This window comes from Artibeus jamaicensis, unplaced genomic scaffold (assembly GCF_021234435.1).
Source record: "Artibeus jamaicensis isolate MK-2021 breed Jamaican fruit bat unplaced genomic scaffold, CSHL_Jam_final contig_797, whole genome shotgun sequence".
Taxonomy (NCBI): domain Eukaryota; kingdom Metazoa; phylum Chordata; class Mammalia; order Chiroptera; family Phyllostomidae; genus Artibeus; species Artibeus jamaicensis.
The window spans coordinates 26,585,214-26,602,400 of record NW_026521977.1 but is presented as its reverse complement, the minus strand read 5'-3'; the positions used below and the strand labels follow the sequence as shown (position 1 = coordinate 26,602,400).

The following is a 17,187-nucleotide window of genomic DNA, read 5'->3' as shown; positions in this document are numbered from 1 at the left end:
CACGTTAGAATTAGCCAAGTATGGTGTTTTCAGGTAGCAGTTCCCCGCTCCGGTGTGCTAGGGAAATCCACAGTTGAGGAAAAGGGGACTTGTTTTTTTGCCATTGTCACTGTTGTTTTCAAAGCATTTCAGCTCAGCTCAGAGGGACTTCCAGCCCTTCCTTACTCAGCAGACAGCAAGGGCAGAGTTTTTCTAAGGCAGCAATAAAAGGTTCATCAGTCTCTACCATGTCCTGTTTAATAAGAAGAAGCATTTGCAACTTAGGCCAGAGTCATTTTCATCTGCAATGACTAATGTGAAAAGGACTGGCAATTGTCACTCAACACGTGGCCATCCAGAAATGGCCCTGCACCGAAGTGACTCTAGACGGTGGGGCTGTTCACGCAGACGTTGCCGAGGGCAGGCTGGCTGGGTTTTTTGCTGCAGCACCTGGTGAATGTTGGGGAGGGAAGGCAGGGCAGCTGAGGCTTCCCCAGGGTCCCGAAAGCCCTTTCACCCCCACTATCTCATCTGTGTCGGGATAACCAGCCACGCACCCCCTGTGCTCAGACTCTGGACAGGAGCCCCAGAATCCAGCCTCAGCTCAGCCAGTGGATTTGGGAGGAGCTGGAGAAGGGGGCAGCTGCATGTGGGACATTGCTGTTGGTGTGGGATACGCCGGTTCATTTTCTGTGCAGGATGCGTGTGCATGTGTGTGCACGCGTGTGTTCCTAATGAGTGGATGGGAGTGCCCGGGATGGCCCTCTGAGGACCCAACCTGGAAATGGCACTGGGGCACACCTGGCATTTTATAGTCGCCCCCTCCAGCTAAAATAGAGTGTTCTCGCCGCACCCCCACACATTTATGCCTGCCTCCAAAAAGCTGAGGCAACTTATAATTAAAGACTTATTATTTTCATCTAAGAACAAGAACAATTTCATAAAATGAGCAGGTAATTATGTCGAGAGTCTAGGCTAATGATCATAATTGCCGCCGAGCACAGATTTCACCTCGGAGCTTCCCAGCAGCCAAGGCAGAAAGGGAAACCCTGATGTGTCGCGTATGCTATCGTCTAAGGGGTAGTCATAGAATGACAGGATATTAGTGCTGGAAAGGATCGTCTGGTCCTCTCCCTCACGAGGAAGAGCAGCCTGGGATCGGAGACTCAGGCGTGTGACTCTGTGACAGTGCTGAGACTGAGATCTGAGTCCCAGGTTCCACCCCCAGGCTTCTTTTATGTTAGTTTGCTGTTTGAGCGCACGTGCCAGATCGTTCTGAGACTCCTTTGTAAAAAGGCAGCAGGGTGGGTGGCGTGTCTGTGTGCTCAGGCCTCTGGGCAGAGCCTCAGCCTGGTCGTTCCCCAGGGGTGGAGGGTGTGGAGAGGCAGCCTTCTGCCTGCCTCTGCTGGATTTGTTGGGGGCCCGTGACCAGGTGGTGCGAAGCCAGGTGCCCGGTGAAGAGTGGCGGTGGGGACAGGGGGGAGGCGATGGGGGCCTCAAGATGGGCCTTTCCAGGGAAGCAGCCTGGGTCTGGCCCCACCCTGGGGGGGGGCGGCAGGGGCCTCTCTCTGCTGCCTGGGGTTCCAGTCCCCGCAGCTGGTGTCTGAAGACAATAAGACAGAGGCCTTCCCGCCCTGGGCCACCCCGCCCTGGGCCACCCCGCCCTGGCCCCAGATGGGCTGTGGTTAGCAAGACCTCTGCCAAGACCTCTGCCAAGACGGTTGGTTCCTTGGGGAGAGGCCCGTGCCGGAGTGGGCCTGGGAATGGGGTGGGCCTGGGGTGAGACACCCAGAAGGGAAGGCTGGGGCCTCAAGGCCTGCTCTTCTCACGGGGGTGGTACAGTGGGGACAGGCCTGGGACACAGAGCATCTGGGCGGGGGAGCTCTCAGAGCCTCAGGACCCAGGAATGTCGGCATGGGGGGCTCGTGAGGATTCGCCTGCCACCACCCAGTTTACATGCGAGGAGACGGAAGACCAGAGACACGGACTTAGCGTAAGCCCCGATCCCCGCAGAAAAGCTCCAGCCCCGTGCACAGCTTAAGGCCCCGGGAGGAAGGGTCTGCTCCCGTCAGCCTGCTCCCCCACAGCCAGGCCACCTTGCACAGGCTCCACCCTTCGTCCACAGATAAAGGCCTCGGCCTGACCCCAGTCCACTCCCCTCCCAGCGACTTCTCTCTCTGCTGCCTCTCCCCTGCCTGCCCATCGATCTTCCTTGATAACCAGTCTCCCCTCTCCCAACCCCCTCCTCCCCCACACTCAGCTCCAGCCCCCCTCCCCCACATTCCTCCCCCCCCCCCCGCTCTGCCCCTTATCCAGGCTCCTTTAGGAACACAGGCCTCCTCCCTCCTCACTCCGCGTCCCTCCCAGCCCATGCAGGCGCCTTCCCAGCACCTCTCCACCTCTGTGTTCCCACACAGGGACCCAGCCTGAGTCCACAGAGACTCAGGGAAACCCCCGCAGTGGCGGTAACTGAACTTCTCGCCTTCTCCCCACCCCCAAAGAAAGGAAGAAGCCATATATCTTGATGCCTCCAGTGGGCTTCTCCCCTCCCCCGACTCCCCCCACAGCAAACCCTGGGAGGTGGAGGCAGGAGCGGAAAGACTGAGCTAAGCCTGCAGGAAATTAAACATGAAATGAAAACAAGCTCCTCTGATGCGTTCTCTCCTCCCGCCCCCAGCTCCCCATTCCAGGCCACTGATAAAGGGGGATCCCGTTTCAGCAGCGCAGAGAGGAGACCTGATCCGCCCTTGGCTCCCAGCAGGCTCTGGGGCAGGGCTGAGACCCCAAGCCCAGGAGAGGGCCGGTCTCCAGGGAGGACACAGGAAGAATGCTTCTATACCAGAGTCAAGCAGGGGAAATGGAAAAACTCTTGACAGAAATGTTGGCACGCGTGTGGGTGTGTGTACACACTTGTGCACACGCGCACTTGAGCCTGGGGGAAGTGAGGTGCAGCCCCACACTCCCTCCTCATCCCGCCCTCCCCACACTAACCTGACATACGTTCACTCCATCTCTTTTGACCCTTTCTTCTAGCAAAAGACAGTCAGAAAGGGCAGGAGCTGTAAATAAACAAGTGTGAAGTACTCCAAAAACTGTGGCAAAATTTCTCATCTGTCTCACCTGCTGCTCTCTGAGGCACCGCCCCAGTCAGGAGGTCAATACAAGTATCAGCCCATTTTCCAGCTGCAGAAACAGAGGCCAGCGGCAACACGGATGCTCCAGTGGGTGCTCTGCTCCCAGGCTGCACCGGCAGCCCCTGGCCGCCCTGGGGCCCCCGTCCACACCGCGGGCCCAGCTCCTGCTCTCCCCCCACAGGCAGCCCTGGCCCCTCCGTGGGGACCCATTTCTGGGGACGATTCCTCTCACACATAGTTGTACATCCCTGGTCACGAGGGACGGGAAGCGTTTCCATCCGCACGGCAGGGCCTGCCCCGGAGGAGAGCTGGCTTCCTTGGTGCCCAGGCCCAGTGAGAGCCTGACCACACTCCTTATAGCTCGACGGTCTTGGTCCTTGTCTCTGCTCTGTGCTCCCCAAAGCCCCCCAGAGCTCTGGTGTGCTAGGTGGGGTGTGGCCCCTTGTACCTGAGTCAGCTGGCAGGTGCACCTCAAGCCGACGGGACACTCCCTCTTCTAGGGAGCCCAGCCCAGACCATTCCTGGCCTGGAAGCTGATCTCTCTTCACCCCCTCTCCCATGCAGTGATTCCAAGCTGGGGCAGGGGTTCCAGGCCCCGAGGTGAACTCTCGCTCATGAGCCTTGACAACGCTCCCAGCCTGCCAGAAATGAAGGCTCCGGCAAAGGAAATGGACCCTGCCCACCCACCCGAGATTCCAGCCCTCTCACTTGACTCAGAGACCACCCTTCCTGTTAGGGCCCCCGTCAAGCCAACGTTCCATCCACCCATGCTTAGTGGCAGGTGGCCTCCCCTCCTCCTCCTCCACGTCACGCGCTCTCCTGAGTGCAAGTTTGCAGCATCCGTCTGGACCGGCAGCACCGAGGGCAAACCCCTCCGCCTGGCATGCAAGGCCCTCCACCATCCAACTTTGGCTTCCTCTGTGCCTCTCTCCCCGCACTCCCCACCACCGGGCAGGTGTTTCCAGACTCAGGCCTGGACGTTGCTCCCTCCAGCCAACACTCGAGGCCCCGCTCCTGTCCTCCCCTCCAGGAAGCCGTCCCTGACTGCCTCCCTTGCCCACTGAGCCCCTATTCCCCACAGGACTTTTAACACAGGGGTTTCTGAACTGGGAGACTGTTTCCAACCAGAGCGCTGCTGAGAGGGCTCAGGAGGGCGGGGGGTCTGGGCTGCTGGGCCTCAGGGGGCCGCAGGCCTTCCGGAAAACCGTGTGTGTGGTGGTCTCACAGGACGATTTTCTGGAGGAGCATCCACAGCTTCTATCACGCTCTGCACAGGGGGCTGTGGGCCACAGCAGACTCGGCTACACTGTGCTGGGTTTGGTGGGATGGCTGCTGGGTGACCAGTGGCATGTTTCATGGGTGCTCCACCTGCTAGCTCTGGATTCTGAAGCTTAGCAAAACTGAAGCTCCCGGCCAAGATCGCACCCACAGTTAGTTGTGGGGTAAGCTGCCTTCCTGACCCTCTGCGTGGATCATTCTAGACTGTAAGCTCTCAGGGATCAACGCCAAAGCAGCACTCATCTGAGGCCCCAGTGGCCTGCTGGGGTCCAGGGACCCCTTGCACCGCCTGGGGCAAGGCCTCTGGCTCCTCTGATGACTGTTGTCTTGTCCTGTAGGTCTGGTTCCAGAACCGGAGGGCCAAGTGGAGGAAGAGGGAGCGTTTTGGGCAGATGCAGCAGGTTCGAACCCACTTCTCCACGGCCTATGAGCTGCCCCTCCTCACTCGAGCGGAGAACTATGCCCAGGTAAGTAAGTCCCGGCCCCGGGTGCCTGCTTCAACCCCAAGCCCCTTGAACTCTGAAAACCGGCACCTCGGAGAGGGGCCCCGGTCCTCTGAGACGGGACTCGCAGCTTCCGGTGCCTTTCCGGCCCAGCCCGCTGTGTGCCAGCAGGGCCTGGAGCCGTTTCTCTCCCACAGAAGTGTCCACCTGGGCCTGGCTGAGTCCCAGGTCTTCCTCCCCATAAATACTTGGAGGAAAAGGGGGCCCAGAGGAGGAAGCTGGGGAGAGGAGAGGGGTTTCAGCTGCGTGGATGGGAGAGAAGATGTCCAGCCCAGTCCCCACGGCCAAGGGGCACCCTTCACTCCCTGAGGCGTGTGGGTGTTCTGCTGGCTCTGTGCACTTAGCCACTGCTGCTCCTCACCTCCCGAAGCAGCCCCTTGCGTCCTGAGTGGGTTCTGAAGCCTCAGGGGCATCAGCTCCAAGAACCTCAGCCACTGACTTTGGCTTCTAGGAGATACAGGTCCCCACTGCCCCCTCCCAGCCTCTACACCACACCCTACAAGCCCAGAGCCCGTGTACCGACACCGAAGCTCCCCACTTACCCGGCACCTAGGAGGTCCTGGGGAGCAGCCGGAGGTAAGATGCAGTCGCTGACCTTAAGGAGGCCACAGACAGAGAGGCAGAGTCGGCGTCTGTGTCCCACATCGGGAGCTGGCCAGAGGAGGCAGGGGCCGTCCTCGGCGGGTTAGCTGTGCCCCCAGGGGATGCCACACTGAACCACTGACGAGATTTGAAGTTCAGTCCTTAAAACAGAATTTCTGTCTGCTACCAGCCTGGCCCTTGCAGACACCGGGGCCAAAGCATAAAACCCAGGCTCTCCTGGGGGCACCCCGCTGACCTTAAGGTCTGCAGAGGCTCCCAAGTAAATGCCTGGGATCCGCTTCATCCTAACGCCGGGCTCCTAGTGGGGAGAGGTGACTCGGGGTTAGAGAAAGGCCCTGTGTACCCCACCCACCTGTCCTCACCCCAGCCAGCCTGTGACGTCCCTCCTGCCTTCTCCCCAGATTCAGAACCCGTCCTGGATTGGCAACAATGGGGCTGCCTCACCGGTGCCAGCCTGCGTGGTCCCCTGCGACCCGGTGCCAGCCTGCATGTCCCCTCATGCCCATCCCCCTGGTTCTGGGGCCAGCGGTGTCACCGACTTCCTGAGCGTCCCTGGCGCTGGCAGCCACGTGGGCCAGACGCACATGGGCGGCCTGTTTGGGGCAGCGGGCCTGAGCCCAGGCCTCAACGGCTACGAGCTCAGCGGCGAGCCGGACCGCAAGACCTCGAGCATCGCGGCCCTCCGCATGAAAGCCAAGGAGCACAGCGCGGCCATCTCCTGGGCCACATGACAGGGCCCCTCCCGTCCCATCCCTGCCTGCACCCTCCCCCGCCTCGGGGCTCTGGCCGGCCCGTGTTTCCCAGGCCCCCAGCCTCCCACTCGACTTTCCTCTTAGGAACCTGGCCTGGGTGAGGGCCCTGACCCTCAGCACTTTCAACCACCCCCAGTCTGAGGCCCTGTGGACTGCGGGAGGGAGGGGACAGATGGCCCCTGCCCTTCCCTGGCCCCAAGGCTGAGACCCCTGCTCCTGGCCAGAGGCAGCGGAGGAGGCCGGTGGCCGAGTTTTGCAGCTTTGCATCCATTATAAGCTGAAGAGCCTTTCTCCCCACTCCTGCTCCCCCAGCCTGCCTGGTTTGACCATTGAGTCAAGTTTAAATTCCCATCGAGACCCCCAGCAGCAGCTACAGCGCCATCGCATCTGTCCTTCCTACTTCTGTGTGGCCCCCAGTCACCAGGCCCAGGACTGTTTCTGAAGAACAGCCTCCTGCCCTCCCCTCGGAATCTGACCTGCTGGACCCGAGGCACCTGCCTCCCTTCACCCAGGGGGGCAGAGACCCATCCTGCTTGTCCCCTGTGCTGGACACACCCGGAGCGGGTAGGCAGAGGAGGGGGGAGCTGGAGCCCCAGAGCCCAGCTGTCACCCAGTGATGCCGACATCCAGGGGCAAGGGGGACATGTCCCCACGCCCTGGCAGCCCGGAAACTCTGGGTCTGGACGCAGGCCGCCCGGGGGCCCGTGGCGCTGCGGGGAGAGATGTTTCTAGGGCTCCAGGGAGGTGTCCGGGCAGGGGCAGGGGATGGTGCGCACACTTCTGCTCTCCGGCCACCCGACACCGGCGCGGGCGGGGTGACAGCGGCAGCGGGTAGGTCGAGGAAGCTCTGTTCTTCCAGTCGGGCCCCTCCAGGAGCATTTCTCCCTCCCCCTGCCCCATCCTGGCCACTCACTGGGGCTGCTCGGCAGTGTCCTGGTGTGGAAAGACACCTGGGACACACAGCTGGGACCTGGGGGCACAGCGGCAGAGGGTCGAGCGCAGGGTGCGGGATTTGCTGGAAGACGTGTGCTCACGCTCGGCCTCCGGGCCGGTAGGGTGGCCCATGAGCTGCCTCAGACTGCCTTTCCTCATCCGCCATCTCTGGCAGCTGTCATACCTTCCAGAGCCTTCCACAGCGGGCGGGGCCTCCGTGGTCTTTCAGGCACAGGGCGGGCAGAGCCCACCCCACTCTTCGTCCCCAGGGGCTCGGAAGTCTCAGCCCTGCCCTCCGGCCTCTGGAAGGGCCCATGGGGCTGAGCAATCCTGAGTCACTTGCTTGTTCTAGTTGTGGCGGACAGGGTACCTTCTGGAAGCAGGGCTTCCTGCCTGTAAGAAGGGGCCTCCTTCTGGGGCGGATTCCACGTCTGCTTGACTTGGGAGACCTGCGGTTCATTCATTCCCAGCCATCGCCAAAGCTCGTGGCGGCCGGTGCCCGTTGACCAAGCCAGGCCCTGGGAGGTCCCTGGCAGGTGGCCCCAGGGTGGCCCTTTGCCTTTTTTATCCCCTTGATCTTGTCAGTGAGCAGGGCCAGGTCTCTCAGGCCAGGGGGCCTGGACGCAGGACAGCCTTTTGGGTTGGGCGGGCAGGCCTGGGATCCTCTCCCCTGAGCTGCTTGGGGCTCGAGGGAAACTGTGGTCTTCACCTCGGCCCGTGTTCTCGTCAGCTCCAGGAGCAGGGTGGGGACGGGCCGGCTTCGGCTGCCCGGAATCAGAGTCAGGCCTCTCTGTGAACCTTCCCTCTAAAACCGATCTGCTAGAAACGACAGGGGTCTTGGACGTAAATTAGATGTTCTCAAAGGCTTGGCTTTCAGGGTTTCGTTCCTTTGAGGACCTTGGAGTGGCTCTCAGGAAGCCTTTCCCAGTTCTGAGGTTCACTGAGGTAACTCAGACCCCCCAGAACCCAGCCAGGGAAAGGAGGAAGTCGCTGACAGCTGGGAACCGTCCAGTCTCCTCCTCAAATGCTCTGGTGGCTAGAAGGGCCCAGGCCCTGTCACCAGAGGTATGTTCTCACCCAGGAGAGACTCAGGATACGGAAAAAGCCCCGGGGCGGGGAGGTAGATTCTTCTGGGAGGGACCCCTGGCGCTCAGTGCTCTGTGTCTGCTTTCTGGCTGCACTAGACTTAATAAATCAGGCAACTTGGAACCGAAGTGCCTAAGAAGAAAAAGCCTCTGGCAGAAGGAGGCACCGGGGCCCAGTACTGATGGGGCAAAGGTCCCCATTCATCTCCCCACAGGTGCTGCCCCAAGCCCAGGCCTGCCCCACCCTGTCCTGGGGGCACAGGGGGATTACTCTAGTTAGTCCAACCCTTTCATAATGGAGGTGAGAAGACCCTGCCCCCCAGCAGAGAAGTGGCCCCCGCTCTATCTAACTGGAGGCTGACAGAGCGGCTCTGACCACTGTGCTGGCTCTGAGGGCTGCAGCGCCTTCTTGGGTGGCTGGTGCACAGAGCACCCCAGGCCTTGCACCGCACCCAGCAGCTCAGCCCTCCAGCGGAGCACCCCCCTCCTGAGGCTTCTCTCTGGTCCGATCCCGCTGGGCCGCTGGGCCCAGGCCTTCTGTGTGTCAGGGTGGGAGGTGCCCCGAAGCAGCCCCTGTGATGACTAGGCAAGTTTTGGGAGCTTTGCTGGGTCGAGTGGCTTCCTTAGCGGGTCCCCGAGAGCAAATATGTGAGAAGAGGTAAAGATCTCCTTTGGCTACTTGCCTAAGATCTCAACAGAGATGGCTATGCAAACCTGAGGTGCCAGGTAGCGGGCAGACAGATGGGCAGACGGATGGGCAGCCTCCCTGGCACCGAGAGCCCCTCCTCCCTCCTGGGAACGTCTCTGCGGCCAAGGCTTGACCTGTGCTGCTACCAGGCTCACTCAGCTGCTGTCGTCGCTCCCGGGCACTGGAGGAGCGGGCCCTGGGGGCGGGCACATGGGAGGCTTACCCCCGGGTCCTCGGTGGCACTAGCAGGACATGGGCTTTGCGAGTTTCCGGGAGTTCTCTCCGCTATACTTGACCCCCAGCTCTCACTGCCGGGCCCCAGCTTTGGGAAGCACGGTGGCCGGGTTAGTTCCAAGACGCTGCAAGAGGTGCGGGGGCAGAAACTGTGAGGTGGGCCCCAGCACGCACTGCTGTGGCTGCGCTGGGCCCAGCTCCAGTGCCTGCCTGCTCTCATTTCTGCTGGGTGCACAAGAGGGACTTCCCCGTGGAAGCACCGCGTGTGCTGCTTACTCAGCCATTCTTCCCCAGCTGAGTCATGGGGAGACCATCCTGAGAGACACTCTGGGGCTTCTGCTCAGCTTGATGGCCCCGCTGATCAGAGGCAGAGGCCACCGGGCCTCGTGGGGGGAGGATGGCTGGCAAACTGGCCCCCAGGGGTGGTAATACACGACCCTCCAACAGAACAGGGAGGAGACCACACAAACCCCACTTCTCAAGGTCGCACCACCCCACTGCACTTCCGGAAGGATGCTGCCAGGTGGGAAGGCGGTCCGGTGAACACAGCGTTACAGAATCCCACCTGCCCCCCGCCCTCTCACTCACGTACACACAGCTAGGCCTTTATACTACTGATTTTGAAGGACAGTGTCCAGTGTCTCACGGTGTGGGCGTGCAGCGGTCGGAACGAGAGCTGAGTGCCAGAAGGAACATGAACCTCAACCAATACTGACTGTTCTCCTTGTAAGATATTCTAACCTTGTATAAATGCAACTTTTCCTTTAGCTTAATGGCCTGGGGTGGATATTAAAAATATATATTAAAAATACATGAAAATTTCCGGAAAAAATGTATAAAAAAATGAGGTTGGTTCCATAAAGATTTACTGCCTGTACCACCATGTAACTACATTACAGCAAAATATTAATAGAAATGTTCTTGCCTTTGAAGTAAGTTATTGCACTTACATCTTATCGGGGAGGGAAGGGGACATGGAGGAGGAGGGGCCCAGGCATGGGGCCAGGCAGAGAGCAGAAGCAGCCGGACGCCCCCGCCCACCCTTGACCGGGCACAGCCCGAACTGTCTGTTCGGTGGTTGTTTGCAATAAACTCCTTCTCCTTCCTCCTTGCAACTGGAACCTGTCTGTTTTGTTCCTGACTTGTGACAGATGAAATGTGATCAGAGGGGCCTCTGAAATCTCACGTTAATTGAAGTCGGCAAAAAATACTAACAGTGCCCTTTTGAACCGCTGACACAGTACAGGGTGGATTACCAGGGCTCGATTAACAACAGGTGGCCTGCCGAGGCTCCTGCACACAGAGGGGTACGTGGCCTGTGAGGCTCTGGGACGGTCCCCTTGATCCCAGAGGACCAGCCAGAGAGGGCAGGGAGAAGTAGGGCTACCAGAGCCTGCTTGTCAGACAGCAAAATGGGGTCCCAGCAGCAGCTCCTCGGTACCCCCGCATCTCGGGTGTGCCCAGAACAGCCTGGGCCTCCGGGCCCTTGCAGCCGGCGTGGCAGTCCCTCCGTGTCCCTGAGTGCCGGAGCCTGGGTGCTTGGCGTGGAGCGTGGGACAGGCCTCCAGCACGGGCGGGTCTCAGACCTGGCTCTGCCTCTTAGTGGCTGAGAGAACTCGCAGGAGCAACACTCTAAAAACAAAGGATGAAGCAGGGAGGGGCCCGGGTTCTGCTGCAGGAGAGTGCTCTCCTGCTTTCCAGCATGAAGGTGACTCTAGGATGGGGCAAGCAGCCTCCAGGGACCCCTGTGCAGAGAAGAGAGGGGAGTCATCTTCGCTCCCCAAATCTGCCGGGGCTCAGCCCTGCCATCTGAAGGAGGGACGTAAGCCCTGTGCTTGAGGGAGGGTTAAACGAGAACACACACACACACACGGGCTCACGGGCCCACGAATCGGGGGGAAGTCTTGATTTGGCTGGTGGGGCGTGGGTGGGGCGGTTAGTGAGGGTCGCCCCCCCTACACACGCCCGCTCTCACACCCCCAGCAGTGGAGGAGCAGCAGGCCCCACCAACAGCCCGCTCCCCGCTCAGGGCTTACTGCAAACTGTGTACATGCTCCTCCTGTCTACATGCCAGCTGCAGAGACAATGGGTGTGAGAGCTGACATTTTCCCAGGAATTCTGATTCCAAACAGATTTTTTTTTTTAGCTCAACACAGACCAACAGGCTTGAGGGAGGGCCAACTTCCGAAAGGAGCTTCAGTTTACGGCCATGTGCACACCACGTGCTAAGGTGTTGAGCAAACCGGCTGTGGGCCTGCGTGAGGTCCCCCGGGCGCCCTGGCCAGGGCGGGGCCCAGCTGCACAGAGGTTGCCACGTTCCCGCCACGCCCCCTGGGTCTCCTCTTTTGGTTCCCCCACAAACCCCTTCCCCAACCCTTCTCCAGTCCTCTACCCACACTGTACCTCCGTAATTCTGTGGGAAAGGTCTGTGGGAAAGGAGGAGCTCGCTGTTGCTATGCCTTTAAGGCTAAGCTGCACCACGGAGAATGAAAATAAATGAGTGTGTGTGTGCTGGAGCGACCAGGGAAGGGGTAGAGCCCGAGGGAGGATGAAGCACAAAGGCCGCCCACTGCTCCTCTCCAAGATGGGTTTGGCCCGAAAGCTCTGTGCAGGCCTGAGCGTGGAGAAGGCCTGGCCAGGAAGCCACCGTGGAGGTGAGAGACGGAAGACCCAGGCTGAGGAGCTGACTTGGCACGTGTCAGCTTGGTTATTTGAGGCAAGCCACCGAAATTCTAATTTTCGGTTTCTTCATCTGTGAAACGAGGGTACCAACTCCTTCCTACTTTTCTCACAAGGTGGCCACCAAAAGGGCTGGCAGTCCAGGAGGGCTGAACACGTCCACACACAGCAGAGCTGTGGAGGTGGGAGGCGTAGGGCCCGCCAGAGGCCAGGAAGCGCCCTGGGGCGTCACTCCCATCCAAGCGGCAGGGACAGGGTGCCAAAGGCGGGGGATGGGTTCACCAAGGGTGTCACCGCACCATGAAGTGCCAGGAACCCCAATACTATATTCCTGAGATTGGCAAGGGACCTGGGGGTGAGCAGTGTATTTGTCCACTCAGGACAAACTACCACGACAAACTACCACACACTGGGCGGCTTCAGTAACGGGCACTAACACTCTTGCAGTGCTGGATTCAGGAAGTCCATGCTGAGGGTGCTGGCAGGCCCGGTTTCCCGAGAGGCCTCCCTTCCGGGCCTGTGGACCACTGCCTCCTCGCGTGGCCTTCCCTCCGTGCTCACGAGGAGAGAGCTCTGGTTTCTCTTCCTTTTTTAATGAGGATGCCAGTCTTATCAAATTGAGACCCCGCCCTTACAACCTCGCTTAACCGTTATTACCTCCTTATAGGCCCTACCAGGATTAGGGTGTCAATATGTGAGTTTTGGGAGGGTGCATGATTCAGTCCGCAACAGCGCTGTGACTGGGATGCGGTAAAAGGGAGAGAGGAAGGCGTGGAGATGGGCGAGCGGCCGCGCTTCCTTTGCCTTGTCCCAAAGGGTCTCAGAGGGTCCAGTAAGTTCCCAGACGGGCCCAGCAAGCACCGTGCTCAGGGCTGTTTCTACCTAGACTACTGCCAAGGGGTTACTTCCCACCTGACTGCCACCGGTTCCACTCCATCAATACTGACACCACTTGTCGGTACCAAAGACCTGCCGCGGTCACATCCTTAACCCAGATCATCGGAAAAGCCTTCACACAGACGAACACCCCAGCTCGTGTTGAGCCCTAAACTATCCGGCCTCACCGTTTCTAACTCCCCACCCTGGACTCAGTGCTCCTGCAAACCCAGGACATCCGGTGTACCTAATGCTCACCTCCACCAAAGCTCCCCACAACCTCAAGTGCCACCTCGTCCAGCAGGTCAGCGACCACTCTCCTTCTATAGTAGGGAATGTGTGCGATGCTGCCTCACTCCTGCACTGTCTCATTAGATAGGACGATAAAGGACTTATCTCCTGTCTGCATGGATATGATGATGAGCTCCTTGAAGGCAGAAATGCTGTCTTTGTCACCTATTTGTCTGGAACACGTGGCCCAGCATCCTACAAGCACCTCATGTGTCAGCAGGATGGCTGGCAAGTCTGCATTCCAAATCAAGAACACAGCAGAGCCCTGGCTGGTGTGGTTCTGTGGGTTAGGCGTGGTCCAGCAAACCCAAAGGTCACCAGTTTGATTCCCCATCAGGGCACAGGGCTGGGTTGTGGGCCAGATCCTAGTCTGGGGGTGTGCAAGAGGCAACTGATTGATGTTTCTCTCCCTGTCTTTCTCCCTCCCTTCCCTTCTCTCTAAAAAATAAAGAAATAAAGCAGCCCAGGTCCTGAGGCCCAAGGCAGTCGGTCATCCAGGTCAAGGTGGAAAGAGATGCCACCAGTCCACAACCAAACCGAGAAATTGTGAAAGGTGATGGCTTTTAACCACCTTTTAAAAACCATCATCTGTATTGTGGCATAAGTTAGGTAGCATAAAATGCACCAATTTTAAGTGTAGCATTGGATGATTTTGGACAAATGTACACAGACACGTAACCATCACTTCAGTCAAACTGTAAAACCTTCCCCTCACCCCCCAAAATGCCCTGGGGCCTCACCCCAGTCTACCCCAGGCCCAGGCAACTGGGGATCTACTTTCCGGCACCCTAGTTTGCTTGTCATCGCCGGCCTCCATCCAAGTGGGGCGGGTCTGCGTTGCTGGGAGTGTGTGTGCAAGCGCACAATGCGCACCCTTATGTGTCTGGCTTCTTCCACTCATCTCTTTGGAAGCTCGTCCCTCTTGGGAGCTCATCCGCGTTGTGTGTCTCAGTAGCTCGTTGTAACTATTGCTTCGCCACATTCCACTGAATGGACGACCACTGTTTGTCCATCCGTCCTTCTGCTGTTGGACATCAGAGTTGGTTCTAGTTTTGGGCTGTTATGAATAAGCTGCTAGGAATGGGCGTGGAATTTTGTCAAAGGTATTTTCTAGATCTCTTGCAATAATCGTATGGTTATTCTCCTTTATTCTATTAATATTGTGAACTACACTGATCGATTTTCAAGTGTTAGAGCAACCATTTGTGTTCTGTAGCACCTCCCTTTCCCTACATTGATGCGTTTGGTTTGCTAATATTTTGTTAAGGGTTTCATGTCTCTGTTCAAGAGGGCTATTGGTCTGCAGTTTCCTTTTGTCATGATGTTTTTATCTGGCTTTAGTGTCAAAGGTAATAATGGCCACACTGAGTGAGTTGGGACACATTCCTTCCTCTCGTATTCCCTGAAAAGGTTTGTGTAAGGTTGGTATTGCGTCTCCCTTCATTGTTGGATAGAATTTGCTAGTAAAGCTGTGTGACTCGGGTTTTTCTTTGCAGGAAGTTTTAGGTTATGGATTCGGTTGCTTTAACAGATACAGGGCTGTTCAGATTGTGTTTCTTCTTGAGGCAGTTTTGTAAGTTTTTGTTTTTCAAGGCTTCTGTTCACTTCACCTACGTTTTAGGGCTTATCAGTATAAAATTGTTCATCATATGTATTCCCCTTTTAATATTTTAAAAATCTGTACCAATGTCTGCTCTCTGATTCCTGGATACAGATAATTTGTACATTCTCTTATTTTTCCTTGAACAGGTAGGAACATTAATTGATCTTTTCAAAGAACCAGTTTTTGTTTGATTTTTCTCCATTGTTCGTCCATTTTTCTATTTCATTTATTTTCATTCTCATTTTTATTCTGTCTTCTACTTATTTTGGACTTAATTTGCTGAAGTTTAAGGTAGAAGCTTGAATTCACTGATGTTAGTTCTTTCTTCATTTCTGATATAAGCACTCGAAGCTATACATCTTCAAGTACTCTACCCCATACATTGTGTTCTCATTTCAGTCCAAAATATTTTTGACCTGGCCAGGTAGCACAGTTGGTTAGAGCACTGTCCCGATACACCAAGGTTGTAGGTTCTATCCCTGGTCAGAGCACATGCAAGAATCAACCAATGAATGCACAAATAAGTGGAATAACAATTTCTCTCTTTCTTCCTCTCTCTAAAAAAATCAATAAATAAAATTTTAAAAACAGAAAATATTTCAAAATATCCTTTGGATCTTCATTAACCCCTGCATTATTTAGAAATACATTAATTTTCAACTATTGGGGATTTTGCCAGGTATCTGATATTGATTTCTGATTAAATTTCATTTCAATCAGAGAATGCATTTGTTTTCATTTCCTCTAAAACTATTGAAATATCATAAAATGCAACTCATTTGTGGTGAATCTTGCATGTGCAGTTAGGAGAAGGAATATTCAGTTACTGGTGGATAGAGTGTTTTGTAACTGTCATTAGCTAAGGGTGGTCATCTAGATATCAGACTTTTCTGTCAACTTGTCTTATCAGTTCTAGGAGAGGAGTACTGAAATATCCCAGTATAACTGTGGATTTTCTATTTGCTTTTAGTGGTTACGTTTTTGCTTTATGTGTTTTGAAGCACTGTTAGGCAGTGCCTAGACATTTGGGGTACCCATTCTTTGTTCTTGAATTGATGCCCATATCATTATAAAATACTCCTTTTTCCATGGCTATAGTCCTTGTTTTGAAATTTATTTTACCCTTGATTGATATAATCACTCCCACTTTTTTATGGTTCATGTTTATGTAGTATATCTTTTCTATCCTTTTACTCAAAAAAGATTTTATTTATTTTTAGAGAGAGAGTAAGGGAGGGAGGAAGAGAGAAAGAGAAACATCAATGTGTGGTTGCCTAGCATGCATCCCCAACTGGGGACCTAGCCCACAACCCAGGCATGTGCCCTGACTGGGAATTGAATCGGCAACCCTTTGGTTCACAGGCCAGCACTCAATCCACTGAACCACACCAGCCAGGGTCCCCTCTTACTTTTTAAACTGTATTTTATAGTGTTTTTCTTGTAGATCATGTTAAATTGTTCTTGATGATTAATTCAGAATAATCTCTGCCCTTTAACTAAGATGTTTAGACCATTTAAATTTAATGTAATTATTGATATGTTTGGGCTTAAGCCCCTTGCTTTTTTTATTTGCTACCTCTGTTCTTTGTTTACTCTTCTTTTCATGCCCTTAAAAAATATTTTTCTGGCATTCCATCTCCAGCATTGTCTTATTAGCTATGCCTTTAAAAAATGGTGTTTTTTTTTTCCTTTGGATGTAGCTTTATCACAGTCTATCCTAAAGACGTCTTCCTAACTCACTGGCAACTGAAGTAGACTCCTCGGTCTCCATCCCTGGTTCCTCCTTTCCCTTCGCACTTGCACGTGTTAGAGTAGGCCCAGTAACCTGGCCCTTGGTCCTTTTCTTCTTCTCTGCTTCACTGACTCTGGGTAATCTCATCTAGTCCTGTGATTCCAAGTCACATCTGTATCTTCAGTCTTAACTTTTCCTGTGCTCTAGGTATGTTTACATTATACCACCACCCCTTCAATGTCTAACAGACACCTCCAACCCAGCACGTCTAAAGTGCAGCTCTCGATTTTCCCTGCCCTCATCCCTGCCAGCCTGCTGTGTTTTGGTGACCGGTATCACTCACTTAGCTGGGACTCCGCTATTGTTTTCAACTATCTTCATCAGTAGCTCCAATAAATTCTGTTCCTGATGTAACTTCTCGCCACCTCTGCTCCTGCCATCCTCAGCTAAGCCCCTGCTGTCTTTGACTTGGACTCCCTAAAATACCCTCCTTTCATTCTTACTCCCTACGGCCTATCTCGATCCAGTACCCAAAGTGATTGCAAAAACAAAACAAAACACCACCAATCGGATGTCATTCCTTTGCTTAAAACCTTTCAGTGCCTTCCCATCATACCCACAATGAAAACGTAGAATCTTTTTGACCTATACAGTCCTAACAGTTTGGCCCCGGCCTGCTTTTCTGCATCTTTACCATGCTCCCCGCACTCAACACACTGCAGCCCCACCGGGGTCCTGGCTGTTCCTAAAACAAGCTGAGCTTGTGCCCGCACGAAGGCCTTCATGCTAGCTCTTCCCTCTGCCTGGCATCCTCACG

General features: G+C 55.6%; 1 protein-coding gene across 1 annotated transcript in view; it reads left to right on the top strand.

The window, feature by feature from the left end:
• The window catches only part of ALX4 (ALX homeobox 4), a 37,733-nt gene extending 30,800 nt beyond the window's left edge, over nt 1-6,933 (top strand). The window contains exons 3-4 of the mRNA XM_037166246.2: nt 4,730-4,858; nt 5,899-6,933. Of these exons, the coding sequence (XP_037022141.2) occupies nt 4,730-4,858; nt 5,899-6,228 (459 nt within the window). The 3' untranslated portion in view covers nt 6,229-6,933. The remainder of the gene's footprint in view (nt 1-4,729; nt 4,859-5,898) is intronic.
• Nucleotides 6,934-17,187: the final 10,254 nt, after the last annotated feature.